The 25,577-nt window shown below is 62.9% G+C and overlaps 6 protein-coding genes across 6 annotated transcripts; 5 read left to right on the plus strand and 1 right to left on the minus strand.

Annotated features, from left to right (window-relative positions):
• Positions 1–280: 280 nt before the first annotated feature.
• Positions 281–2,668, plus strand: PLICBS_010536 (uncharacterized protein; the record flags this gene model as incomplete). The annotated part of the gene is made up of 1 exon (XM_018326333.2): positions 281–2,668. One exon carries the CDS (start codon positions 281–283, stop codon positions 2,666–2,668), a length of 2,388 nt encoding a protein of 795 aa, XP_018174652.2.
• Positions 2,669–4,912: 2,244 nt separating this feature from the next.
• PLICBS_010537 (uncharacterized protein) lies at positions 4,913–8,004 on the plus strand (the record flags this gene model as incomplete). Its single annotated transcript, XM_018326331.2, has 3 exons — positions 4,913–5,581; positions 5,635–7,062; positions 7,117–8,004. 3 exons carry the CDS (start codon positions 4,913–4,915, stop codon positions 8,002–8,004), a joined length of 2,985 nt encoding a protein of 994 aa, XP_018174650.2.
• Positions 8,005–8,368: 364 nt separating this feature from the next.
• Positions 8,369–9,151, plus strand: PLICBS_010538 (uncharacterized protein; the record flags this gene model as incomplete). The annotated part of the gene is made up of 2 exons (XM_018326330.2): positions 8,369–8,383; positions 8,435–9,151. The coding sequence occupies 2 exons, from the start codon at positions 8,369–8,371 to the stop codon at positions 9,149–9,151; spliced, it is 732 nt and encodes a 243-aa protein (XP_018174649.2).
• Positions 9,152–13,228: 4,077 nt separating this feature from the next.
• On the plus strand, positions 13,229–21,870 carry PLICBS_010539 (nonribosomal peptide synthase; the record flags this gene model as incomplete). Its single annotated transcript, XM_018326329.2, has 2 exons — positions 13,229–16,690; positions 16,750–21,870. The coding sequence occupies 2 exons, from the start codon at positions 13,229–13,231 to the stop codon at positions 21,868–21,870; spliced, it is 8,583 nt and encodes a 2,860-aa protein (XP_018174648.2).
• Positions 21,871–22,373: 503 nt separating this feature from the next.
• PLICBS_010540 (uncharacterized protein) lies at positions 22,374–24,014 on the minus strand (the record flags this gene model as incomplete). The annotated part of the gene is made up of 3 exons (XM_018326328.2): positions 22,374–23,506; positions 23,556–23,867; positions 23,930–24,014. 3 exons carry the CDS (start codon positions 24,012–24,014, stop codon positions 22,374–22,376), a joined length of 1,530 nt encoding a protein of 509 aa, XP_018174647.2.
• A 344-nt stretch (positions 24,015–24,358) lies between these two features.
• Positions 24,359–25,102, plus strand: PLICBS_010541 (uncharacterized protein; the record flags this gene model as incomplete). Its single annotated transcript, XM_018328847.1, has 4 exons — positions 24,359–24,475; positions 24,536–24,814; positions 24,875–24,933; positions 24,982–25,102. The coding sequence occupies 4 exons, from the start codon at positions 24,359–24,361 to the stop codon at positions 25,100–25,102; spliced, it is 576 nt and encodes a 191-aa protein (XP_018174646.1).
• Positions 25,103–25,577: the final 475 nt, after the last annotated feature.

Here is a 25,577-nt window from a genome sequence, read left to right on the forward strand (position 1 = left end):
CCAGTGACACTGGAAGAGATAGTCACGTGACGATAAGATAACAGCCAAGCCTGCTCTCACGAGCTTACACCGGCCTGTGGCCACCTCCAGGCTCCAGTACTACACATTTTCCGGTTGCCTCTTTCGTCACTTGCGCATCTCTCGCGTCTTCTTTTTCGCAGCGCTCCGCTTGTCGCAGCTACTCGACAGTTGTCGAAAGGCACTGCAGCTCTGCGCAGCCATCCGTAATGGGTCTCGCACCCTTTCGCAAGCATCCCTGGGACCGCTGAAGATCGCAGCGATGGACGGTTCCTCGTTCGACCCGTCCCGCCTGACCAAGGCCTCTGCCGCAGAGTTCTCTTCGTCCGCCTCCGAAGACGACGACTATGCCTTGCCGGGCGGCGCCGAAGACAACGACTTTGGCGACTTCAACCCTCGGAAGCGGCGTCGCGTCGGGGGAAACAACAAAGAGAAAGCTGCGCTCGGCATCTTTGGCTCCGACAGCGAGGACGATGGACCGGGCCACCGGTGGAAGCGAAAGACTTTGAGGAACAAGGGCATGAATTTTGTCTCATCGACAGCGCAGTCAGCACAAGGCACGGACGCCAACGGCGACGACGATCAAGACGACGAGGACTCGGACGACTACAAGCCCGTTCTCGGCAATGGCCACGCCGCCCCGGCCGAGGACGATGAAGATGACGAGGACGACGAGGACGACGAAGCCGGTGGCGGTGTGGGCCTGGGATTCGCAGGCGCCGCCCATGGTTTAGGTTGGAGTGCGCGGGAGACGCAGCCCGACCAAGGCAACACCTCGCAGCCGACGCGCCCGCCATCTAAGCCCAAGACCAAATTCGATGGCACCAACGTGCTTGGTCGAGGCTTTGTGCCGTCCTCGGCGTCCGTACCGGTGCTCAACGAGCCGGCGGATGGGGGAACGCCCTCACCACAGAACAAACCAGCGCCCAGCGCATTCGGAGCCAAGGGCAAGATCAACCCAAAGTCCTTTGGCGCCCGGATGATGGCGAAGATGGGATACGTCGAAGGCAAAGGTCTTGGAAAGGAAGGGCAAGGACGAAACATTGTCATCGAGGCCAACCTGCGGCCGCAGGGCGTGGGCCTGGGCGCCGTCAAGGAGAAATCGGAGCAGGAACGCCAAGAAGAAAAGAGGCAAGCCCGTCTGCGCGGCGAGGAAGTCGTCGACTCGGACGAGGAAGAGAAGAAGAAAAGGAGGGCGAAGAAAAATGCCCTTGGAACCGCTGGCAGCAGTGCCGGCAGCACGCCCAGGCGGCAAAAGAAAAAGTACTTGACAGCGGAAGAGTTCAAGGCGGCAGCGCCGGGACTCAACATTCCCGAGGCCTTTGCCCCGATACTGGACATGACGGGCCCTGAAGGCAAGATGCTCACATCGACGAGCGGCGTCATGACACCGACCTCGGGCGTCCCGGAAAGCGCCGAAGTCATCGAGGCCAGGAAACTGGTCAAGCGAGCGCAAGCCGACTTGTTGGCGTTTTCGGAGGAGTGGAAGAGCCTGGAGGAGCGAAAGAAGTGGCTAGATCTGGAGCTGAAAGAGAGAGAGCAAGAGATGGACGACCTCCGGTCCGACTTTGAACGGTTGCAAGGCTTCTCGACCCTTGTTTCGGAGCAGCTGGCGCAAAATTCCGACTGGGCTCAGGTCATCGGCTGTCTCCAAAAGGCCGTTGAACTGGGCTCAATCAACACGGAAACGGCAGACATTGCAGTGGCGGCCATTCATCCGTTTCTGAGGGGCACCGACTGGGATCCTCTGGCGAACCCGACTCGCTTCGCGTCAGACCTCAAGCAGCTATCCGGCCTGTTCATGAAATCCGGCTTGAACAACGACGGCCGGCCGGTCAGCAAATGGGACGCCTCGGCGGCACATACGGACGGCGTCTACCGGCGACATCACAAAGCCACTACGCCCTACGAAAGCATGATGTACAAATGTTGGCTGCCACAGGTGCTCGCTGCGATCCGCGAGTGGGATCCCCTCACGCCGGGTTCCATGCTCGAGGTGGTTGAGAGTTGGAACGACCTGCTACCGCCCTTTGTCCGGGCGCAGCTCATGGACAACATTGCACGCAAGCTCGAGGCGGCACTCTCGGACTGGAACCCGAAGAAGAAGCGCCAGACGCACCACCTACCGCATACGTGGCTCTTCCCGTGGCTGCAATACCTGCCGCCGTACCACCTCAACCCCAAGGGCACCGGCCTGGTGGCTGACGTGAGGAGAAAGTTCCGACACCTGATCGATGCGTGGGAGTTTGAGCGAGGCGTGGTTCCGGGCCTGCGGCAGTGGGAGGATGTCATGGGAGACCAGTGGCGGCCGCTGATCATGTCGCACGTGCTCCCGTCGATGGGCCGCTATCTCCGCATCAACTTCCGCGTGGATCCGGCGGACCAGGAGCCGTACCTACCCATTCTGACGGGCGTTTTGAAGTGGCAACGCTTGCTCGGCGGCGCGGTGATGGGCGAGGTGCTCGCACAGGGCGTGCTCCCGATGTGGTATGCCAAGCTGCGCGAGTGGCTGGCGTTGGACGATGCGGACCTGGGCGAGGTTGCCGAGTGGTACGCGTGGTGGAGGGGATCTCTGCTGCAAGACTTGGCAGAAGTCGAGGGCGTGAGCACGGAGTTGGACAAGGGGTTGCAGATAATGAACTTGGTGTAACGACACGACGCGAGATAGACGGCGAGCACAAGCTACTACATTTCCGCCGACGGAGACGTTTGGCGATTCATTTGACATGTTGATTTGCACTGGTGACCACTCGTAGCGTGGAAAGGTTGGTCTCGGCACTTGCTGTTCGCTGAGACGTTGGCTCGTCTGCTTGCCTGGGCACGTCGCGTTTGGTCCGGCGCAGGGCTGGGCAGGGCAGGCCGGGTGAGACAACTCCAGGGCTTTGACAGACGGGACGCAGGGCGGGACGAGAGCAAGGGCAGCGAGATGGAGGGGCGGGAGGGGTGGAAAACGTGGCAGCCCGGCAAGCGGACAGCGGGGGGGGGGGGGGGGGGGCTGGCTTTGGGGACTGCCGCACGCTCGCCCACTCTAGCTGGCATTCCAGCACCACGGGCACGCGGAATCGAGATTTGCGCCGACGGAATCCCATGGGCACCCGCGTTTCACTGTCGTGCGTACTGTGCTTGGCAAGTTTGGGGGGCAGAGTTGGGGTCGCCGACAAAACGAAACATGGATGGGCATCTGAGACAGTTTGGGTGACAGCAGCAGGCGGATCGCGTCTGCGGGTCACTGCCCGGGTGGTCTGAAGGGGCTCCAGGCGCGCCATAGGGTTGGGGTCCCCTGGAGACGGGAGTCTCGTCCCGGGGGCGGCTGCTCATCCGAACCTGGAACAGGCAAGACACGGCGCCCTGTTGCGACTTGACGGTGCTTCATTCTGGCCCCATTTCATTCGGATTGCTGTTCGTCTGTACAGTATCATACTGTACGGACAAGACCGGCCGTAGTAAATATTCAGTCGTGTTTGGTCCCGTGCGCCGTTCGACACTCCATGCAATGGCCGGGTCGCCTCCAGGGCCGGTGACAGCCAGCGGTGCCAGCAGCCGCGCGTGAGACAGCCTCGGCCGCAGAGCATGTGGCCCTCTTCGAGCCCGCCGTATCAACGACAACAGCTGCCGTCACCTGCTCAAACACGGGAATGCGTCTCTGTGCCGGTCCAAGCTCCCTTTGCCCTTGAACTCCCTGCAGCGTAACCGTACCTACGACAAACGTACCACATTACAACCCTTGTAGCATTTGTTGCACGTGCCCATGCCGTGAGCCCCGTCTCCCTCATCAGCCATCTCATATCCCACGGCGTCTACCGTCCCTACGGCGCATCAACGGTCGCAGCTAGTCATCCAGCCGTTACCGCCGTTGAGGCTTACCTCTCCTCGTTGGGCACGGCGGCTTCCCTGCTCAGTGCTGGCGATTCTCGTGCAACAGCGCAAGCAACCTCTCGTCTTGAATCCTGATGCCGCATCGCACGGCTCGCCATCAAGCCCTTGTCGCCTGCTAAATCGTCGGAGGGCGCGCCACAGCGCAGCAGGGTCGTCTGGAGGTGAGTTGCCTGCACATGCAGTTTGGCTGTCATCGCATTGGCGTCGACAGCCTTACACTCCATGTGAAGATGCACCTCCCGCGAGATGCTGATGATCCTGGCGGGCGGCGCATGCGGACCACCCACCCATTGCAACCCGAGAGGCGTCCCGTAACCACTGGGCAGGCTGACTGACGCCGCCAGCCACAGAGCTGATTAGCGCCCAAACCGACCGACGAGAATGCTGTAGGCGCTACCCGGGCACCTGTCTGCACTGTACGCATGTGAGAGCCACCTGGCTAGGCAGCCCTGGAGGCGGCGGGCCGTTCAGCGCCCCAACCCGCCCCGGTTCTCCTTCTCTGCTGACTGAGCAGCCAGCGCAACCCCGTGGAACCACAGCCTGAAGGCGTGGCCCAATCACGGCCCGACCCCCTTGGCCCGTCCATCGAGCCCTCCATCCGCCGTCCCTCGACAGCGTTCGCTCGCATCTACGATCCCTCAACGTCGTCCACCGACGAATCCCTACACCCTCTCTGGGCCCATCTTTCCCATCGCCGTCCGCGGCATGAAGTAGACCAACTAACCGACGCCTCGAATCGCTCCTTTCCCCCCCGGTCGCGTCCAATATCTCGCCGCGCACAGAGCTCTCCGATTCGGTGCGACGACGAATTCCGCCGATTTCAACGCCCCCGTCGCTTCTGCCGAATGCCCAGCCACGCCGCTGCTCGCGCTCTTGATCAGTCATCGCCGTGATAGCACGGCCGTGCATGCCTCCCGCCGGCCCCTCGCCCACCGCGCGACCCAGACCGTCTCATTCGCCTCGCCCGCCGCCGGTGCTGCCTGCCTGACGCCTGGCGCCCTGAGATAGGACCGCCACCATGTTTTGGAGATTTGGCGGCTACGCCAACATCTCCACCATCGATACCATCCTCGACAAGCCCGAGTTCACCCTCGAAGAGCTGCTCGATGAGAGCGACCTGATCCAGGAGCTTAAGCAGCACAACTCCAAGCTCATCGAGTACCTCCGCGAGGATAAGATCCTCGAGAAGCTCCTCGAGTATGTCGTCGCCCCCAAGCTCGAGATTGTCGAGAGCCCCGGCGACCTTCCCGAGGAAGACACAAAGGGCAAGCCTCGCCTCCTGCCCTTTGCTCGCCCGCGCGCCTCTTCTCGCGCTACCGATGTCACCGAGACCGACGAGGAGGAGCAGGAGAGGCGGCGCAACAGGTATGCCCTCGTCGCGTGTGAGGTCCTGAGCTCCGACACGTGGTCCATCTACGAGTCGCTCATGGAAAACCGCGACCTGATTCGCAATTTTTGGACGTTCCTCTCCCGCGATGCTCCCCTCGATCCGCTCCAAGCGAGCTACTTTACCAAGGTCAACGAGTCGCTGTTTGAGAAGAAGACGGAGGAGATGATGGACTTGTTTCGCGGCCTGCCCAACGTCGTCTCGGACCTGCTCCGTCACGTGGAATGCCCCATGATCATGGACTTGCTTCTCAAGATTATCGCTCTCGATCGCAGCGAGGGCGGCCAAGGCATTGTCGAGGTAGGATGTCCTGGCCGCGAACCCCCAATTCGCCCGCTAACGTCGTCCAACAGTGGCTTTATGCCAGAGACATCATCCCGACCCTGCTTTCCTGTCTCGACCCCAAGCACAGCTGGCTCGTCCAGACGGCTGCCGGTGACTTCATCAAAGCCATCATAACCATCTCCGCCAACGCCTCCCAGAACGAGCAGCAGTGCATCGGCCCCAACGAACTGACGCGTCAGCTCGTGTCGAAGCCCTGCGTCGAGCAGCTCGTCGGCTACATGCTCGGCGGAGGCAACCCGCTGACGGTCGGCGTTGGCATCGTCATCGAGGTGATTCGCAAGAACAACTCTGACTACGATCCCGACGTGGGCGCCGAGTCCAACGCCGCCCCTTCCAGCCGCGATCCAATCTACCTCGGCACGCTCTTGCGACACTTCGCCGACAACGTGCCCAACTTCATGAGCCTCATCATGGACGGCCCCTCGCGGAAGCAGGGCCTAGCCTCCACCTTTGGCGAAAAGCTCGAGCCGCTCGGCTTTGATCGGTTCAAGACGTGCGAACTCATGGCGGAGCTCCTGCACTGCAGCAACATGGGCCTGCTCAACGAAGTCGGCTCGGAGCAGCTCATCGAGGCGCGAGATGCCGAGCGTCAACGCCTGAGAATCGAAGGCAAGCTCGGCCCTCAGCGAGAAGAGGAGCATTCAACCGACGACCTCACCATGCGCATGCCCCATACCTCCACGGATGAGGGACGACGCCTCGAGGTCACCAACGCCGACGAGGATGGCTTCGAGGAGGTGGAGCCCAGCAAGGAGATGAGCGAGGACACTTCGCACGAGTTTGTCAAGGCTGAAGTCGACATGGCCGCACCGCCGGCCGTTTCTTTCCTGGAAAAGGACGAGGACGATTTTGTGGATGAACCATTGAGCTCCCCGCGCCTCACCGTGGCCGCGGACAAGATGACTGAGCAGCAGTTTGAAGACCCCGATCTCGTGGTTGCCCCGCTGTCTCCTGCGAAGAACAAGCCGGCCGAGACGGCTCAGCAGTCTGCGACGGAACCCCCGCCTGAGCAGGCGGACGTTTCCGCCGGCAAAGCTGCAGACGAGGCGACGAAGCCAGAGGTGTCGCTGAACGTCCCTTCGTCTCTCGAGCCGGAGGTCAAGGCCGACTCCAGCGGAGTGGTCCCACAAGGCCCATTAAGCTCGACAGATGGCGCGTTGTCGCCTCATCCGGAAGACCTCCCCGCTCCGCTTTTCTCTGCTTCATCTTCGGCGTCGGCTCCTGGCAAGGCCACGGCGGAGCAGGCCCCGGCCGCCACAACAGACGCGTCCTTTGAGTCCAGCAAGGCAGAAGCCAATGAGGCGAGCGCCGCAAAAGACGACAGCACGGCTGCACCTGAAGCTCAGCAAAACGAAGAAACGGGTCCTGTGGAGCCCGTGGTTGGAGACTACCTCAAGACGCAGTTCGTGGAGCACCGCGTCGTACCGGCGATTTTGGTGAGTTGACCGTCGGACCCCTTGTCCCTGAGCTCGACAACTGACAGCCCGCAGTCCTTTTTCTTCTCCTATCCCTGGAACAACTTCTTACACAATGTCGTCTACGATATTGTCCAGCAGGTGTTTAACGGACCCATGGACAGGGGCTACAATCCGACGCTCGCCGTGTCTCTGTTTGAGGCGGCCGACATCACTGTTGCCATTATCAGCGGCCAACAGGCGAGCGACGAGTCTCAGGCGAAGACCAAGACGCGCATGGGCTACATGGGCCACCTCACGCTCATCGCCGAGGAGGTTGTCAAGTTTACGGAGCGACACCCACCGGAGCTGCTGTCCGAGATGGTCCTCGACAAGGTCATGAGCCAGGACTGGATCAACTACGTCGAGGGCGCGCTCGCCGAGACGCGCGAGCGAGACAACGCCATCTTGGGTGGCGTGCGGCCTGAAGTCGCGCTCGGACATCGCGGCAGCCTCGGTAACAACGGCATGGGCGGCGTCGGCCTTTCGGGTCTCGGAGGGGCGTCCGGCGGCGCGTCCAACGCGCTGGCCGAAGCCGGCCTGAACGGGGGCATCGAGCTCAACGAGGGCAGCGGCAACGGCATCGGACCCTTTGCCATCAGCGCCGGAACCCTGATGTCGGGCTTCGGCAGCAGCAGCGACGAAGAGGACGAGGAGGGGGATGGCGACGAAGAGGACGTCAATTCAGAGGTGAGTGGTGATTCTTATGAAGATCGTGGCGCGGAGTCTCCCGAGCCGAGGGATGCTGCAGACTCGCCGGAGGACGTCATCATGAGGTCCCCAGAGCCGCTCAGGGAGGCGTCGCCGGATGTCTCGCCCGACCTGCCCGCCACCGCTCTGGGCCAGCCCGTTAAGTTGCGGGACCTGGACGACTCGGACGAGCACATGGAGGAAGAGCAGCAGGCGCAGAGACCGCTCCCCTAGAACGGGACGTTTCGAGATGGACTCAACCGTCGGGCAAGCGCCACTTTTCATCGACCCACGAGTAACGCGCATGGACAAGATGCCTTGTCCCTTGATGACACGGAGGATTTTGAGGGCATTGATCTAGACGAGCTGGCACGACTCCTTACCGCGGCAAGGGTATGAGTCGAACATGTCTGCCGAGTCTTGACGGACTTTTTATGATACCTGGCGAGTCTTGTACCGCGATAGACGATTGATGGATAGGGTCATTTGTGGGACAGCATTAGGGTGTATACTGTGGAAACAAGACAAAATACGGAGAACGAATGGGAACGTGGAACTCGGGGGTTCATGTCGCTTGTTGTCGGCGCCGGTGCTGCCCATGACCTTTCTTTCTGTCTGAACTTGCACCGCATGTGGAGGCGTGATACTGACTGGGAGTCTCTAGTTTCGGGCCTACACGGATCCGCTGAACAACTCGGGCGGCTCGATGGCACCTCCGTCCATCCCCCCGCCGCCTCCGCCGCCGCCACCGCCGCTGAATATCCCGCCGTCCCGGGCGAGGCTGCAGCTGGCGGCGAGACTGGCCATGCACCAGAAGAACAACCAGGCGGCGCAGCCGTCTTCAGGCACCTTGCATCACGACGATGACGACGACGACGACAACATGGACCCGTTTAGGGATGGCGAGGACGAGATCGACGACGACCTGGAAGGCGACGGACACCGGGACAGCGGCCGCGGCTCCTGGTGGAGAGACGTGGTCCGGAGCAAGTTCAAGGCAGACGACGACTCTGACGCCGATGACGACGATGAGGAGTTTGGGGACTTTGCCATGGCGGAAGAGGACAAGGGTGACGACGAAGGGGCTCCCAAGGTGCTGCTGCGACCGCTGGCAGTCCATCCGGCCAAAGAAAGCAGCAGGGGCCTGAGCGGACTGTGGCCGTTTGGCTCGAGGAGCGACAAGGACAAGAGCAAGCAAGACGGCGGTAGAGAAGACTCCAAGGGTGAGGTCACGGTACCCGCGTCAAGAGAGAAGACCGACGAAGACCAGAGCGCGGTGGAGGTCAAGGAGGCTGCGAACAGGATGAGCATTGAAGAACCGGATGACGACGAGGACGAGGTCGTTCGAGGAGAGGAGTCGACGAGCGGCGCATCCAAATAGATGTGCAGAGGTCAAGATGTGGCGAATTGGGGGGCAGCGGAAGACATGGCACGCCATGCCTGGATCTGAGCGAGGTCTGCCGCGTGCCAGTAGGGCCTGGCGATGTGTACTTTTACGGGGTGCTTCTTGTTCTGAGTAGGCCGTGTCATTTTTGTAAATTACAATCTACGGGGAACGAGCGACGTGCCATGAGATGTCGGTACGATTCAAGCACGCAGGTATGAGACCCCCTTGTGACGCATGTTGATGGCCACGTCGTGTGCGACCCTATTCCACCTGGACGCACGACGTTCAAACGAGTGAGTTTGGCTCCTCTACTCCGGCGATGGCCTGTTCAATGCAAGGGACGGGTGTAGCGGAAGCAGGCACCGCGACACGCGGTCGAGATCTGGACGTGAGCATGACGTTGCGCATCGCCCCCAAGCGCAGCAGCGGCACACTCTGCCGTTTGTGGTGCTGACGGATTCGGCCGCGTAACGGGGGCTGTTTTGTTCTGTGCTACACGTTTTGCTCAAAGAGCGGGATAACGCTTATCTGAAGCTTTTACAAACTGCATTGTTTCACGCCTGTGGTATGTGCGGGCCAAGGTCGAGTCGTGCGCCGAGAGGGGGAACCTGGATATCAGGCGCAGCACCATCAACGCATATGCGGATGCTGGAATGCTGTGCTGTACACGCAACTCAGGGGACCCTGAAACTACCCTACAGAGTCTTGAGAGAATTGATGATGGCTCTACGAGGCTTGGACACGCGGCTAGCATCTTGTGGGCAAGCGCCGACGGGCAGGATCCGGCGGCGACATCATGTACTGGCTTGAACCGCACGGAATGTCGCTGTTTATCGCATAGCGTTCGGGGGCGGCGGGTATGGAGGATGCTTCCGCCACATGGTGGAAGGAAGGCGGAGTATGCAAGTCATCCTGCGAACGAACGCAGTCTCATGCCGCGCCATGCCGGGGGCCGGTGTCCGCGGCATGGATGCCATTACAGCAAGCGCCGGTTCCCGACATGGGCGTGTTTACAAAAAGGGCCAGCCGATGCCTTCTGGAAGAGGTGGCTGCCACCGCGTGATGAGGGTCTTGTTGGGCCATGGCACCGCGTGCAAGTCATGAGGGCTCGGGATGGCTTCTGCGATGGAGAGCGGGATGCGGGGAGCGGCGGAGATACGCGGCGGTCCAGTACGTACTTCCATCACGAGGGAAGGGGGGTCGTGCTCAATGGAGATCCACCGCACGGCACTTGGGGATAGGGTTCTTCGAAGACGGGAGGAGATCCTGTGGTTATCACTCGGCGTCGCACAACGGCGTCGACGTTGTGGTGCGGGAGGATCGTCGTTTGTTCGCCTGTTGGTTGGGACCGCGTGGTGCCGCCGCTGCGGAGCGGCCTGCTCCATACGCGCTCCTGGCACAAAGGAGGCCGTTTCAAAGACGCAGCCCGGGACAGGGCGTGGCCTGTTCGCATGAGGGCATGAAGCCGTCTGGGGCGTCAACGGCGGATGGGGGCGATGCTGATGTTGTAATGGTTTGTTGGCTGCGGGTCGGTCGTGACACGCAGTGCCGAGCCGTGGTGCTACATGCCGTTGAAGCGATACGTAGCCCCGTCAGCTTTTAGAGTCGCGTGATCGAGCCTGAACAGAGAACACAAAGGCGGGAACAATGGCATCAGCTCATATAGGGCATGGCCGATGAGGCCGTCAAACGACCAGGTTCGCGCTCCCATTGCCGTATCGTTCGCCATTTCGCGCTGGGGGCCGGGCGGCCGACGGATTCGCTCGCCCCCTGCGTCGGGGCCAGCACAGGCGACGACTTGGGTCTTTCGCTGATGTTACAAATTGCCGCAGAGCCTGGCAATACCTCACAGCGACCAGAAGCCGAAAGGACGTGGCCCGCCGGCTTGACGTGGTCCTTGCACGCCGCCTCTCTGCTGCTCAATCACGCTGGCTGTCCGTTGTCGTTATGCGTGCCTTTGCAGGTGGCTGTTTTAGCTCCGAAAGGGGAAATACCGTTGAACGCCTGGGCGGACGAAAATAGAACAGCCCAGTGCGCGTGCCAACGGCGCGGCTGCGGGGACGCGGGTCTGGCAACGGCCCAGCCAGCCAGCCAAGGGCCGGCATTCTCGACTGCCCTGGAAAGGTTCTGGCGGGCCGTCTTTGGCTGCAGCAGAAAACAATTGAGCATTGTCAGCGATCGGGAGGATTACCGCCGCGGGGGCCGCTCTTGGGCGTTTCTGGCCGGGGGGCATCTGTGTGCAGGGCAGCGGGTTGTTGCTGACTGAAGGGAATCGTCCCGTGCCGACATGGGTTGATCGGCCTGCGAACCCTGTTGGGGAGGAGATCAAGCAATTGGGCAGATTGCCGGTGCGGGAGGCGAACCGTCTTGGGCCAACAGCGCGAAGCTTGAACGCCGTCAATCAAAATATGACTGGGGACACGGGCCAGGGTACTCATGGACTCTGGGCTGGGTTGAACTTGTCCGGGTCCCAGCGCCACAGCCCAGGCAGCCTGTCAAGCCGGCGTTGTGTAAGGTTGTGCTGCTCGCTGTCGCGCGCTGTAAAACACCGCTGGAGGGCTCAACAGGCTCCGCTGGGCTGGGCTGGGCCGGGGGGCAGATTGGGAGATCCGTGGATGCCTGCAAGAGGCGAACAGGTCGGCAACGGGCCAATGCCAGCGCTGCTGCCGCCCCCCTGCGCGATGCACGCCAGCGTCTAACAGGGCTAGTCGCGGGTGGTGGACAGTGCACCGCCTCCCCCACCGCTTGTTTCCATTGGCTCATCCGCTCGCCAGGCGGACCAGTCCCTGGGCACTCCCATCCATCCACTGAAGCAATGCAGCAGCAGAAGCAGCAGCCGCAGTCCCAGGCGACTGTCGGCGCTGCTCAGAGGCGGCACTCGCCGCAAGATCGGCAGTCGTCCCCCCAGGGTCTCAGAGCGCAAATATAGAAACCGTCAGCTCGGCCGACCAGAGATCCGATCCTGGGCGACCTTGTCCAAACAGAGCAACCAGCCCTGGCAGCCAGGGCAGATCGCCTCGCAAATCTTGACCGATTGACGAGCTTCGCGAAATGAGCCCGGCGGCGGCTCTGCCTGTGCGACGGGGGAGGGAACGTGCTGCTGTTGTTGAAGCGGGACGGGGTCTGCAACGGCTGCGTTGGACCTCATCCAGATGAACAGCGAGCAAAGTGTATGGTGCAACGAACGTGCCTGCAAAAACCATGCCGGCGTGTTTTGCGTCTCCCACGCCCCCCATGCAGTAGGACGCTCGGGGGCCAAGCTGCCGCTTTTGACAGATGCCGGACGTTGACGTTCAGGGCTGGGGCCGGGCCTCGTGCGTCCAAGTGTTGGGCTCCTCGTCGCCGCAGCGCACAGCGAAACATCCTTGGAACCTGCCCGCTCTCCCGGTGCAGGGGCTGTCACTGCTCCGAGGTGCGGCGAGCGCAGGGGTGCGGCTGAGGCGACGCCGATGGCGACGGGGGACGGCCCCTGGCTCGACGTCATGCCGCCCCTGGCCGGACTCGTTCTTACACACCAAGTCGACGGCTTTGTCTCTGCTAGCCCAGGCTCTCTGGATGAATATCGAGCAGCAAGAGGGTCTAGTGGCGGACCGGAATAGATGCGCGGGTCCTCGTGGCAGACCCGTCGACTGCGAATAGACAATCTACATATGAGCCGTGGGCCTCGCTAATCTCGCAGCCTGGGGAGAAACGGACCCTTCATCTCTGTCGAGCCCGTCGCCTATTGTGCAAAGTACCACGCATCAAGCCATATCGTATTATCTGGCCGGGCAGCCCCGTTGTTTTACGCACACGCACCCGAGGCGCACGTCCCTGCCTCTGCTTCACCCCGGGCGAGAGAGCCTTGGTCCATGCTGCCGGTATAAGACGAAGACGGCGTCAGGCAGCGCGAGAGCCAACGCCAGTGCGACTCGACTCCGGAACGAACGAACGAAAACCGCGTCGGCCGCCGCCGGCGACGAGTACAGCACCACCACACTCTCCGATATACCACCCCGTCGAGGCACGAATCCGGGCCGTCGACCGACGTTGTGCTGCGTCGCACGGCTTACACGCAACAGCAGGGCGGCCATGGAGTACGACCAGCTGCCTCCGCTGGGCCTGGACGAGATCGGCATGGACGACTACTACAGCGGTGTCGACGCCCCGAGCCCACTCCACATCGCCCCCAACCCCAGCTCAGCCCTCGCCAAGCTGCAGCGCTCCAGCGGCAGCGGTACCGGCAGCGGCAGCGGCATAAGCGCCGCCAGCAGGGCCGACAGCATCGACAGCTGGCGCCGGAGCGTCCAGCTGCTGGGCGTCGCCGCTGCTGCTGACCCGCGCCACCAACCCGCGCAGGTCTTGCAACCACAACCACATTCCCAGCCGCAGCTGCGCAGGCCGAGTCAGGAATCCGACCTGTTTGCCGACCTGAGCACCCACCACAAGGAGCTCGACGAGTACCTCCGCCGCCGCACCCACGTCTCGCGCAGGAGCGTCGCCAGCGTGAGGACGACCACCTCGTGCCTCTCGCGGTATCCCTCCACCGTTCTGCCCGCTGCCCCGCCTCTGCCCTTTTCCGCGCGACAGCTGCGCGGCGACGACAGCGACCGCAGCAGCGACAACGACGACGACGACGAGGACCACGGCCGAAACCAAGGCGGAGACGAGCGAAGACGAGACGACAGCGCCCGAGACGACCACCAGCCGCTGCCCTGGACCGACTGGGACCCCTACGCCCCGGGCAGCACGCCCTCGTCGACGCCGGAGCTCGCCAGCTCGGGCACCTCGAGCCCGCCGGGCGACGAGGCCAAGCTCTCGCCGTCGAGCGACTCGTTTGACGACGAGGACGGCGACGAGGACGGCAACAACGAGGACATGTTTGCTGCCATCGACCTGGGCGCAGCCATGTTCCTCGAAAACGGCGCCAACGCCAACATGAATACCACCGCAACCACCTCCACCACCACCGCTGCAAACTCCGGCTCCGCCCCCAGGCGGATGCCCAGCACCACCGCACCGCCCGCCGACGACTCCAGCCGCGGGCACCTGCAGAATCTGCTGCAGTCGACGTCGAGGGTCGAGCGGGTGTGTCTGGTCGCACCGCGTGCAGGGCCATTCGAAGGGCAATTCGTCGCCCTCCTCACCGATGCCACCTCACTCCTGCGGCCCGGCCAGCCAGCCGAGGGCAGCGACGCCAGCCAGGAAACCCTGCTGATACCTCCCCCCGAGCAGGAGGCGGCCCGCAGGCTCGTCCATGAGCTCCGCACCGCCGTGCTCGAGTGGGGAGGTGACGCGCCGCGGCCTGACGTCTTCATCGTCCTCAGGCACATGGCCCTCAACGCCGACGGTGAGCCCGACGCCCGCCGCCTGCAGACCTGGGTGCAAAATATCCCCGAAGAAATCGAGGAGCAGATCATGGGCATGCAGGTGTTTCGCACCGCGAGGCGTGGCCTGCGACGCCAGCTCCAGGAGCAGGAGCAGCATCAACTGCAGCACGAGCAGGGCACGTCGAGACAGGCGATGCCTCTGAGGCCAGCCGCACCGAAATCACCCTTCAAACCCGAGTTTTTGACCGCGGGAGCTCAGTCGGGAGAGCTCCCGGACCTGGCCAGCCCCGTCGAGGGCCCGATGTCGACGCACCTGGAGCCAGACTTCTTCCCCCTTTCCGTGATGCAGCAGCTCTTTTTCCGCACCACCATGAACCGCAGCATCGAGTTTGCCGCCGTTGCGGGCTCGGGGTTCCGTTTCAGCCAGAGCATTCTTCTCCAGGTCACCGGCGGCGCCGAGGTGGCCGACATCGAGGCCGCCATCGACGTCCTCACCTCGCGGCACGCGATGCTGCGGGCGCGGTTCCGCATGACTGGTGACGGCTGGGCGCAGGTCATCGCGCCCGCCTCCACGAGCGCCTACCGCTTCGAGCACAAGTACATCGACTACGATGCCGGCCTGGGCCAGGGCAAGCAGCGCGAGCTGCTCGACGTCATGGAGCAGGCGCAGGCGAGCCTCAACGTCTTTACGGGACCCGTCTTCGCCGCCGAGCACGTCCGCACCCGCGACAACCGCCAGCTGCTGTATCTGGTCGCGCACCACCTCGTCGTTGACCTTGCCTCGTGGCGCATTCTGCTGCACGACCTGGACGAGCTCCTGCGAGAAGGCACCCTCGCCTCGTCCGCGGCCGAGTCGATGCCCTTTACCTACTGGACGGACTACCAGAGCTACGAGAACAGCCAGCGCCTCGTCGAGCCGGCGCTGCCGTTTGACGTGCGGCCCACCGACCTGGAGTTCTGGGGGCTCCAGGGCCGGTCCAACTGCTATGGCGACACGCAGCAGATGGTCTTTGTGCTGGGTACCGACATTGCGCAGGCGCTGCAGACGACGTGTAACCAAGTATTCAGGACCGAGTCGGCCGACATCTTTCTGGCCGCGCTGCTCCACTCGTTTCGCCAGACGTTTCCCGAGCGGGCCGGCATGATGCCGACTGTATGGAAGCAGGAGCATGGCCGAGACGCGAGCAACCAAAACTTCAACATCGAGCAGACGGTCGGGTGGTTCACGACGCTGTGCCCTCTCAGCGTGGGCTCCGACTCCGTGTCGGACGTCATTGAGCTGATCAAGCAGCTCAAGGACACGCGGCGGGCCATTCCCCGGAGCGGCACCCCCTTTTTCACCTCCAAGTTTTCGACCGAGTCCTCCGCCCCCTCCGCATCGTCGCAGCAGGCCAATCTCCCGGTGGAAATCATGTTCAACTGCGTCGAGGCCCTTCACAACCTCGGGCGGCACAACAATGGTGTCCTCGAGCCTGTCTGCCCTCCGGATCGCGAGGTCAGCTCTCTCGCAAGCGACGTGGGCTCTGCGGTCGGTCGCATCGCCTTGTTCGAGGTTTCGATTGTCGTCGACGACCACGACTGTGGTGCGCGGGTCGAGTTTCTCTTCAACGGCTCGTCCACGCACGCCGACCGCATCGCGGCCTGGGTGCGTGGCTTTGAGCGGTCGACGCTCGAGGCGGTTGCTAGGCTGGCGGACATGGAGCCGCAGCTTACCCTCGCAGACGCGCCCTTCCTCGAGGCTTCGTACGACGGCATGTCCAAGCTGGCGCTGAGTCGGCTCGCAACCGTGGGCCTCGACGGCGTCAAGAACATTGAGACGATCCGTCCTGTGGATGCGGTGCAGCAGGAAATCATCGTGGCGCAGGGTCAAGACGCGGGCTCGTTCCACGTGAGCAGCACGTATGAGCTTGTCCTGCCCGGCGACTCCCACGGGACTGTCGATCAGGGTCGCCTGTGCCAGGCGTGGGAGGCGCTGGTGGGAATGCACGGGTCGCTCCGCAGCATCTTCATCGACAGCGTGTCCGACAAGGGGCTCTACGACCAGGTCGTGCTCCGCAAGGTGTCCCCTGCCATGCTTTTCCTCGACTCGTCGGATCCGGTCAAGACACTGGCCGATGTGCCCGGCCTCAAGGCGCCGCTGTCGCAGCCGAGACACAGGCTCACCGTTTGCAAGTCTGACGGCAAGACGTATCTGCGCTTCGACGCCAGCCAGGCCATTTGCGATGTAAGTCCCCATCTCTACTGTGAATTTGTCAATGAACAAGGCAGGCTAACCTCTTGCAGCCCTCGAGCGTGCACAATCTCATGTCCCAGCTGCAGCAGCTTTACGCCGGCCAGGAGATTTACCCAGACGATCCTCCATCGCCGCGTCGGACCTCGACCCAGGACATCACCGGCCTCTCCAAGTGGAAGCATACTCTCGAAGGCGCCGTCCCCTGCCTGTTTCCTCGTCTCGCGCTCCAGAATAGTGGCCGTCTGGAGACGCGCGGGTTCAACCTCAACGTCAGCACCAAGCACATGTCGCAGTTTTGCGCCAAGTACGCCGTTGACCCCGCGGCCGTGGTGCAGCTCGCATGGGCGCTCGTCTTGCGCACCTTCATCGGCGATGACAACATTATCCTCGGGCACCAGCTCAGCCGGCGGCGGCACGCCATGCTGCCAGACTTGGCGCAGGCAGTGGGCAGCCTGACCTCGTTGCTGCCCTGCATGATCCACTGCCGTGGTGAGCAGAACCTGCTCGACTTGCTTCTGCAGTTGCAGAGCAACCTGGACAGCGCCGCCACGGGCGAGCTGCCGAGCATGATGGAGCTGGAGCACGCTCTCGACATCTGCGGCGAGCCCCTCTTCAACACTTCCGTCTCGTACGCGGACACGACTGAGCTGTTTGCCGGCGACGGCATCTCGTGGCAGCCGACCGTGCTCACCTCGTCTCAGGATGCCGGCTGCGAGGTTTCCCTCGCGGTGACGCTCGTCAAGGGCGAGCGCTTCAACGTCGACATTACGTACCTGCACCTCGCATACGACCAGGCGCACAACGTGGTGAACTCGTTTGAGCGGGCTCTCCAGTACCTCCTGTGCTTCCCGACCATGACCGTCCAGCAGGTCGACCTCTTTACAGATCGCGACTACGACCAGGTCGTGGCCCCTGACTGGGACCCCGCGCGAACAGACGTCAAGGTCTCGGCCTGCATCAACGAGCTCGTCATGCACCAAGCCCGCGACCGCCCCTACGCCACGGCCGTGTCCTCGTGGGACGGCGACCTCTCGTACCAGCAAGTCGAGGCTTTTGCGACGAAGCTGTCCACGTACCTCGTCAACCTCGGCGTCGGCCCGGGCGCTCTCGTCCCCGTCGTGCTCGAAAAGTGCCGCTGGGCCCCAATCATCATGCTCGCCGTCCTCCAGGCCGGCGCGTGCTTCGTCAGCCTGGACATCCAGGAGCCGCAGATAGTCGAGGCCACCATCCGCCAGCTCGAGCCCCCGCTCGTTCTCGTCACGGAGTCGGGGTGGCGATACGTGAACCCCATCGTGCGCAGCTGCATCCTCGTCAACCAGGCCCTCATGAGCGCGCTCCCGCCTCAGGTGATGCTCAAGGTCGAGAAGCCGCTCCCCGCGCAGGCCGCCGTCGCCTTCCTCTCGCCCGGCCAGAACGGCCCTCGCGGCATGTTCTTTACCCACCAGAGCCTCTGCTCCATCCTCTCCGTCCAGGGCCCGGCGCTGAAGCTGAGCGACCGGAGCCGGGTGTTGCAGCTGTCGGCGTTTAATGTCGACATTGCCCTTGTGGAGGTGCTCGGGACCCTCCTGCATGGCGGCTGCGTATGCATCCCGTCCATCTTGGAGCGGACCAACGATCTCGAAGGCGTCATCGCGCGCATGGATGTCACCTGGACGTACATGACCTCGGTGCTGGCGCGCAAGATTGACCCCTCCATGGTGCCCAACCTCAAGACCATCTGCTTCCGCACCAGGAGCCTGGACGAGGACACTTGTACCCCCTGGCTGCCCAACCGCGACGTCCTCCTCGCGTATGGCGCCCCCGACGTGTGCCCCATGGCCATTTCCGTCCTCAAGATCACGGGCCCCAGGGAGACGAGCGTCATCGCGCCGCCGCTCATGGGCCGCTTCCTCATCCTCAACCCGGAGGATCCCAAGAAGCTCGTCCCCACCGGCGCCGTTGGCGAGCTGGCCATTGACAGCCCTCTCGTGACTCCCCATCGCTTCATTCCGGGCCAGCCCCTCGTCGACCCGGCCTGCCTCAACGATCCGTCGAGGAAGGGCAAGTGGCGCTATCTTCGAACGGGCCACCGCGCGCGGTACCTGGACAGTGGCCACGTGCGCTTCCTCTCGAGCATGAGAGACGAGGCACTGGTGAATGGGTCTCCGGCGTTCCTGTCGAACCTTGAGCGTCGCATCCGGGGTTGCCTGACCCGCGGGGTGGACGTGGCCGTGGAGACCATCACCACGAGCGACTCCATCAACCTGCTGGCCGCCTTTCTCGACTTTGGCGAGGACCCAAACCGTGGTGCCTACGACCTCAACTGCCTCGGCCCCGACATGAAGCTGCGCCTTTTCTCTGCGCGACGAGCAGTCGAGGAGGCGCTGGCCAAGCCCGACCAGGACGGCAAGAAGCTTCCCTGGCAGAGCATCCCTCGCGTCTTCGTGCCCGTCAGGGGCTTTCCCCTGTCTGCGTCGCTCAAGGTCAACCGACGCCGGCTGCAAAAACTCATCTCGTCCCGGTCGTACTCGCAGCTCGCGGGCCTGGCCGACGGACAGTATGCCGGGGGCCAACAACCCGGTCAGCAGTCGCCTGATGTCCTCGAGCACAAGCCCCTTCCCCTCACGCACTCTGAGGAGTCGATGCGCTCGGTCTGGGCGTCAGTGCTGGGCGCATCGACGGCCGAGATCCGCCCCTCGGACAACTTTTTCGATGCCGGCGGCGACAGGCTCATGGCCACCAAGCTCATCATTGCGTGCCGCAAGAGCGGCTTCGACGTCTCCATCCAGGACATTCTCAAGGGCGCCACGCTGACGGAAGTCTGCCGCTTCATCTCGGCGGCCGAGGAGGTCAAGACCAAGGCGCGAGGCAAGAAGCACGCCAAGAAGACGTCCGTCTCCAAGAGGAACCTGGGACCGCACCACGGCCTCGTCAAGCTGGTACTGGCGCCTCAGATTGAGGTCAACTGGCATGATGTCCTCGACGCCACAGAGGCCTCGTCGCAGCAGGTCTACTACCTGGAGCCCAGTCTGTACAGGCCCCGCGGCGACATCAACTGCCTCTTGCTCGACTTTAACGGGTCTGTCCGACCCCAGAGGCTGGAGAGCGCCTGCGAAGCGCTCACGGACCTCCATCCCATCCTACGCACCGGCTTCGCCATCCACGAGTGGCGCGTCTTCCAGGTCGTCATCGAGACCTTCAAGGCCGAGTTTGAGCACAAGACGTGCAACGCGCGCAGCCTCGTCCAGGAGACGGAGAAGGCCGTCCGCGACAGCCAGAGCCTCGAGCTCCAGCTGGGCAAGCCAGCCACCAAGTTTACCTTTATCGACGCCGGCCAGCAGGGCTGCAAGCTCGTCATCCGCTACAGCACCGCGCAGGTCGCCGAGGCGGCCGTCCCGCAGCTCGTCCAGGACCTCATCAAGCTGTACACGGACCCGGCCACGATTCCCCGCCGGCCCAGCTTCCTCGATTACTCGCGCGCCGTCTCGGGCGCCCGCTTCGACGACAGCGTGCGGCACTGGCGCAAGCGCCTCGAGGGCTCGCAGATGACGCAGGTTGTGCCTCACTCGCGCCCCTGCCCTCCCGTCCGCGACTGCACGACGCTGCGCGAGACCGTGGACGTGTCGCCGCTGAGCGACTTTGGCATCGGCTTCGACACGGTGCTCAAGACGGCCTGGTCCATGGTACTGGCCACGCTGACCGGCCAGACGGACGTCGTCTTTGGCGAGCTGGTCGAGGGCCGCCGCATGAAGCTCGAGACCAGCATCGACGTCTCGCACATTGTCGGTCCGATGGAGAACACGGTCCCCGTGCGCATCAGGTTCCCCATCACGCACACCTCGCCGCTGCAGACGATGCAGCACGTCCAGCGCGAATGCATCGCCTCCCTGCCGTACGAGGCCCTCGGCGCGCAGGCCATTGTCAAGGAGTGCACCGAGTGGCCCAACTGGAGCCAGTTCAGCACCATTGTGCGACACCGATCGCAGGTGCCCGTCGACGGCTACACGACGCTCAACATCGAAAACACCACCTTTACGTACAACGTCATGGAGGGCGAGGCCCGCAGCGTACCCGACCTCTTTGCCGCGTCAACCATGATCGGCCCGGGCAAGGTCTCGCTCGCGCTGACCTTTTCGCCCGGCCGCGTGCCCGTCGACTACGCCACGGCGGCCATGGAGCTGCTCATCGGTGCGGTCAAGAGCCTGGCGTGCTACGACACGGTCAGCCAGCCAATCCTGCCGCCGGCCTGCGACTACCAAGGCTCCGTGCCGCGGGTCCTGCTCGAGAAGCACGACGACGGCGCCTCGATCCTCACGGGCTCCACGCTCCTCGATGCCAACAGCTGGCTCCCTGCCGAGCACCGCAACCTCATCCAGGGGTACCTCACGTCGACGTGGAACGAGATTCTCAACCCCGCCAGCGTCGGCCAGTCCGAGGAAGCCATCCATCTGTCGCGCTTCTACGACATCTCGGGCTCCCTCATGCCGGCCTACCTGTACGCGGACCGCCTCAACCGCGGCCTGCAGCGTCTCGAGGTCCAGGGCATGGAAATGGTGCACGTCACGCCCGAAGAGATGATCAACAACCCGACCCTCAACTCGCAGATGGACCTCTTGGTCCGCAAGATGCGTGACCTGGGCATCACCGCGAAGCTCGCCAAGATGGCACGCCGCCAGACGACGAGCGGTCTCGCCGCTGCGCTGCTTGGAAGCGCCATCGGCAGCAGCAGCAACAACACCACCAACAACAATACCAACACTACCAGCAGTGGCGGCCAAGGCCTCATTGGAAAGATGGCCGCCTCGCGCAAGCACGGCGGCCAGCACCGGCGCGAGGTCAGCACAGGCAGCATGCGCGACTTTGGCGCCCGCGTCGGCGGCCTGATGCGCCACCGCGTGAACCTGCGCGGGGCCGACAAGTCGTCGCCCGGCCGCAGCGAGTCGCCCTTCCCACGCGACATGGCGGTGAGCCCCCCCGGCGCGGCGGGCGCCATCGGCATGATCCCCGAGGCGGCGGGCGACGTCAGCCCGCTGAGCGCCTCGGCGCCGCAGGATGGCTGGCGCGGCGACGCGGACCTGGTCCGCAGGAGGAAGCACGGCAGCGGGAGCGCGAGCCCCGTCTCGCCCGTGCGGACGTCCCTGGACGGCAAGACGGCGGCGGGTCCGGGGCCGCGAAGCGTCTTTGAGCTGTGATGGATTCATGAATAATTGATTGATTATATCTGGCTATTTAGCGGGCGTTGAAGGGAGGGCAAAGGTCCAAGGCGAGGCCCGGTTTTGCATACTGCTCTGGCGCTCATCATGTCTTGTACAGCCAAAAATGGTTCATTGTTCCCCTTTCTCTCTTTTTTTTATTTATTGCGCCGCACAAGACGGAAGCGTCTACACGCAAGTATATAGTAATGACATGAGAATCAAGACACTCTGGCCCTCTGTGAAATGTGATGGTTCCACCGTGGAGCGAGAGCCCAGTTGGCAACTAGGCAGGCAGGGATGTAGTCAAATATGAGGCATCACGGCGAGTCTCGAGTCGGACAGACGGCTTGTCTTTGCATCTTGTCTATTATTCGACAGACATGTAACGGACATGTAACGAACTACCTAACAAAGAAGCAAGCACATCGACTCCACGAACCCCATACGCCCCTTTATCGTGACACGCGCCCCGGATGTACATTGACGGCGGCTGCTCCCCCTCACCCCACCACGTCAAACTCCTCGTCCATGTCCAGGTCGTCGGCGTGCCGCGCGGGCGGGTTCCTGACCGTCGCCCAGCCCTGCCGGACGGGCACTTGCGACGCGGCTGCCGGCGGTGCTGGCTTTTCCTTTTTGGTGGGCTTTTGGGGCTTCGGGGGCTCTGGCGGCTGCTCTTCCTCCTCTTCCTCTTCCTCGGCGTCTTCGCCTTGCTGCTCCTCCTCCTCGCCCTCTTCCTCCTCACCACCCTCGTCTCCGTCTCCTTCATCATCTTCGTCATCTTCATCGTCGTCGTCGTCATCATCGTCGTCGTCGCTGGACCCTGACCCCTCGCTTTCTCCGTCGCTGCCCGGGTCGTAGTCTTCCTCATCCTCGTCCTCGTCGTCCTGAAGTTCCCCCTCGGCCTCGACCTGCGCGCGCTCGAGCTCCGTCATGCCGTTCTCCGCCGCCGCAGCGTCACCGCCCTCCTTCTTCGCGGCGCGGTTCTCGGCCAGCTGCAGCTTGCCCTTTCGCTGCTCGGCCATGCTGCGGTCCTGCAGACGGTTACGCTTGATATAGTCGTCGATGCCGCCGTAGTCCTGCTGATCGAGCATGCCAAACTCGAGCTCCTCGTCGGCCTCGCCCTCGCTGGAAAAGACCTCGACGACGATGTTGAAGGTGATTTGGAGGATGTTGGTGTAGCTGATGGCGGCGATACGGTTGAGCGGGATGAAGATGAGCGGCTTCTTGAAACCCCACAGGATGCCGTTCTCGAGGAAGAAGAGGAAGCCGTCCTTGGAGCCGCGGAAGCCGGCCACGTGCACGGCCCGCTCGTTGGGCCGCTGCGCCTGCCGGATCACGCTGTGGAACTTGTTGGGGTCCGCGGACACGACCTTGACGGAGCTGCCCGCAGCCCTGAGCCGTCGGCCAAAGGCCCAGTGGAAGAGCGACCGGTACGTGTCCGACACGGCGGCCGCCTGACCAGCCTCGCTGCCGCCGATGGTGCCCTCCTTGGGTGGCGTCGCAGGGACGGTGAATACCAGGGGCTCAGCCGTGGGCGGGTTCGTCTTGGATGGCAGGCACGTGTCCTTGGGGAAGAAGACGTAATTGTGCTGGACCTGCGCCTTGTCCGGGACAGGAAGGTAAAAAGCATACTCTGTGGAATATTAGCAGATGGATCTGTTGTACGATGACGGGCTACGGACCAATGTCTGTCCACGCATATGTGATGCTCGGAATAGGGGCCGTGGTGCCTGGGGCGCGGGCGTAGAGAAAGTTGGGCGTCAGGCACAGTTCAAACTTTTTCCGCTGGGGCGCAGAGACGGAGATCTCCTTGACCACCAGTAGCACGTCCTCGTCAGCCGCGTTGCCTTTGATCGGCGTGGCAGCTCCATTCGCCCCGTTGGCCTGGCTGGCGTCTAAGCGCCGTCGCTTCTGGGCGGGTTCGCCTGCGTCGTGCAGCTGGTCGTATACGTGGCTCGCAATCTCGTTGAAGAGGGCAATTCGGCCCGGGGAGTCTGCAGGGGCAAGTCAGCGGGTCGGCTCCTCGGCCTGAACCATATCAACGGCCACGACGCACCTGCGGCCCGCTTGATGCCGTCGAGGATGTCGGGGCGGGCCTGGAAGATGGCGCCCAGGCGCTGCGAGTCGAGCGCCGCAGCCATTGTCGCTGGATTGCCGTGTGTCCCTTCGGAGCCGAAGCGTCTCCCTCCCGGTCGCAAGCGGAATCCGGTTGCGCAGAATTGGATGGGTGCCTGGTGATGGCGTTGCTCGTAAAAGCTCAGACGCGCCGAGCTGGGCTTTGACAGACGTGACGGCATGCTGAGTCATCGGCGCAGCTCCAATTGAACGTCACCGCTGAACCAACAGGCTCTCAATTCGCCGGCCTTTGGCTTTGACGCCTCGCTGCGACTCGCCCAGCGGACCCCGCGCCCCCCGTCTCGACGACGAGGAGCTACAGCACGGCCTTTGCCGCCGCAGGCGATCGAGCACGGGCAAGTGAGCGAAAATGGCCGCGGCATTCCCAAACGTGTATACCCATCGCAAGGTCGCAGAGGCGTCGGCCAGGGCATGCGACATTTGCTACAAGCCGAGCACGTCGGTGCTCATCACGCCCGATAAGAAGGTACGCATAGTCTCGGGCGGCCTCACGATCGCGGCCTGACGCTTCATCTCTGCCCACCAGGACTTCTTTTACGTGTGTCCGGTGCACCTCAAGGACAGGAACTTTGCCACGCCCAAGATTGACGAGGAGGCCGTCAAGGCCAAGCGGGAGAAGGAATTGGCCGAGGAGACGGAGAAGCTGAAGAAGGAGTACGAGGAGAGGCAGCAAAGGAAGAAGGACAAGGAGGCGAAGAAGAAGGAAGACAAGGACAAGGACAAGGAAAAGGACAAAGACAAGGACAGTAAAGACGACAAGGACAAGGACGACAAGGCCACGGATAAGGACAAGGACGGCAAAGAGGTGAGTGAACCCAAGCCAACCCCATCCTCATATGAGCGATGCTGATAAGAGGCATGATAGAAGGATGAAGGCACATCAACTCCCCAGGAGGAGGAGCCGCGAGTGTTTGAGCTCAAGAGGTATGCCCCTCGCACATGCCACGCAGTTGCCGCTGACAAGAGGTTCAGCGCATTCTATCAGCAACGCCAGCTCAAGAAGCGCCAGGCTGAAGCGGCGAAGCGAGATCGCGAGCGAGCCTCTCAGCCGGGGTATTTTCCGTCTGTCCCAACCGGCCTGCCGGGCAAGTGAGCTGAGGGTGCTCTCACACTGCGGCTGCCTTATAGGCCGATGCAAGACGTCTCTACACTTGTGTACCAAGTATATGTCGCGGACATGAGGCGACGCATCCAGCGGCGCCGACGCGCCCCGCCAGCGAATAGCTGCTCGGCACGACGTCAATTCAAGCGGTGTCACGTTCAGCAGCGGGCAAGTTCGGCAGGCACGTCGGTGGTCGTCGACGTTTCAGCTGCAGAGCCCGGGTGGCTGATGCGCGACCTCACTTGCAGAGCCGGCTGCGCTGTGCTACCGGGCTGCGGTTGACCGGTCTGCTGCAAGTGGCCGCCGGCTCGCACGTTGTCGCGCTGCTTGTTGGTTCTGCCGCTCAAAATAGGTGGCTGACTTGGCTTGCTGGCACAATGCAGGGCCGTTGGCTGTGAGGCTATTCACACAAAGCAAGCTGACACATCCACCGAGCACGCCGTTGCTATAGTTGAGGATTGACGCA

The sequence above is a fragment of the Purpureocillium lilacinum genome, assembly GCF_023168085.1.
Source record: "Purpureocillium lilacinum CBS 284.36 DNA, scaffold_8, whole genome shotgun sequence".
NCBI classification, from domain to species: Eukaryota; Fungi; Ascomycota; class Sordariomycetes; order Hypocreales; family Ophiocordycipitaceae; genus Purpureocillium; species Purpureocillium lilacinum.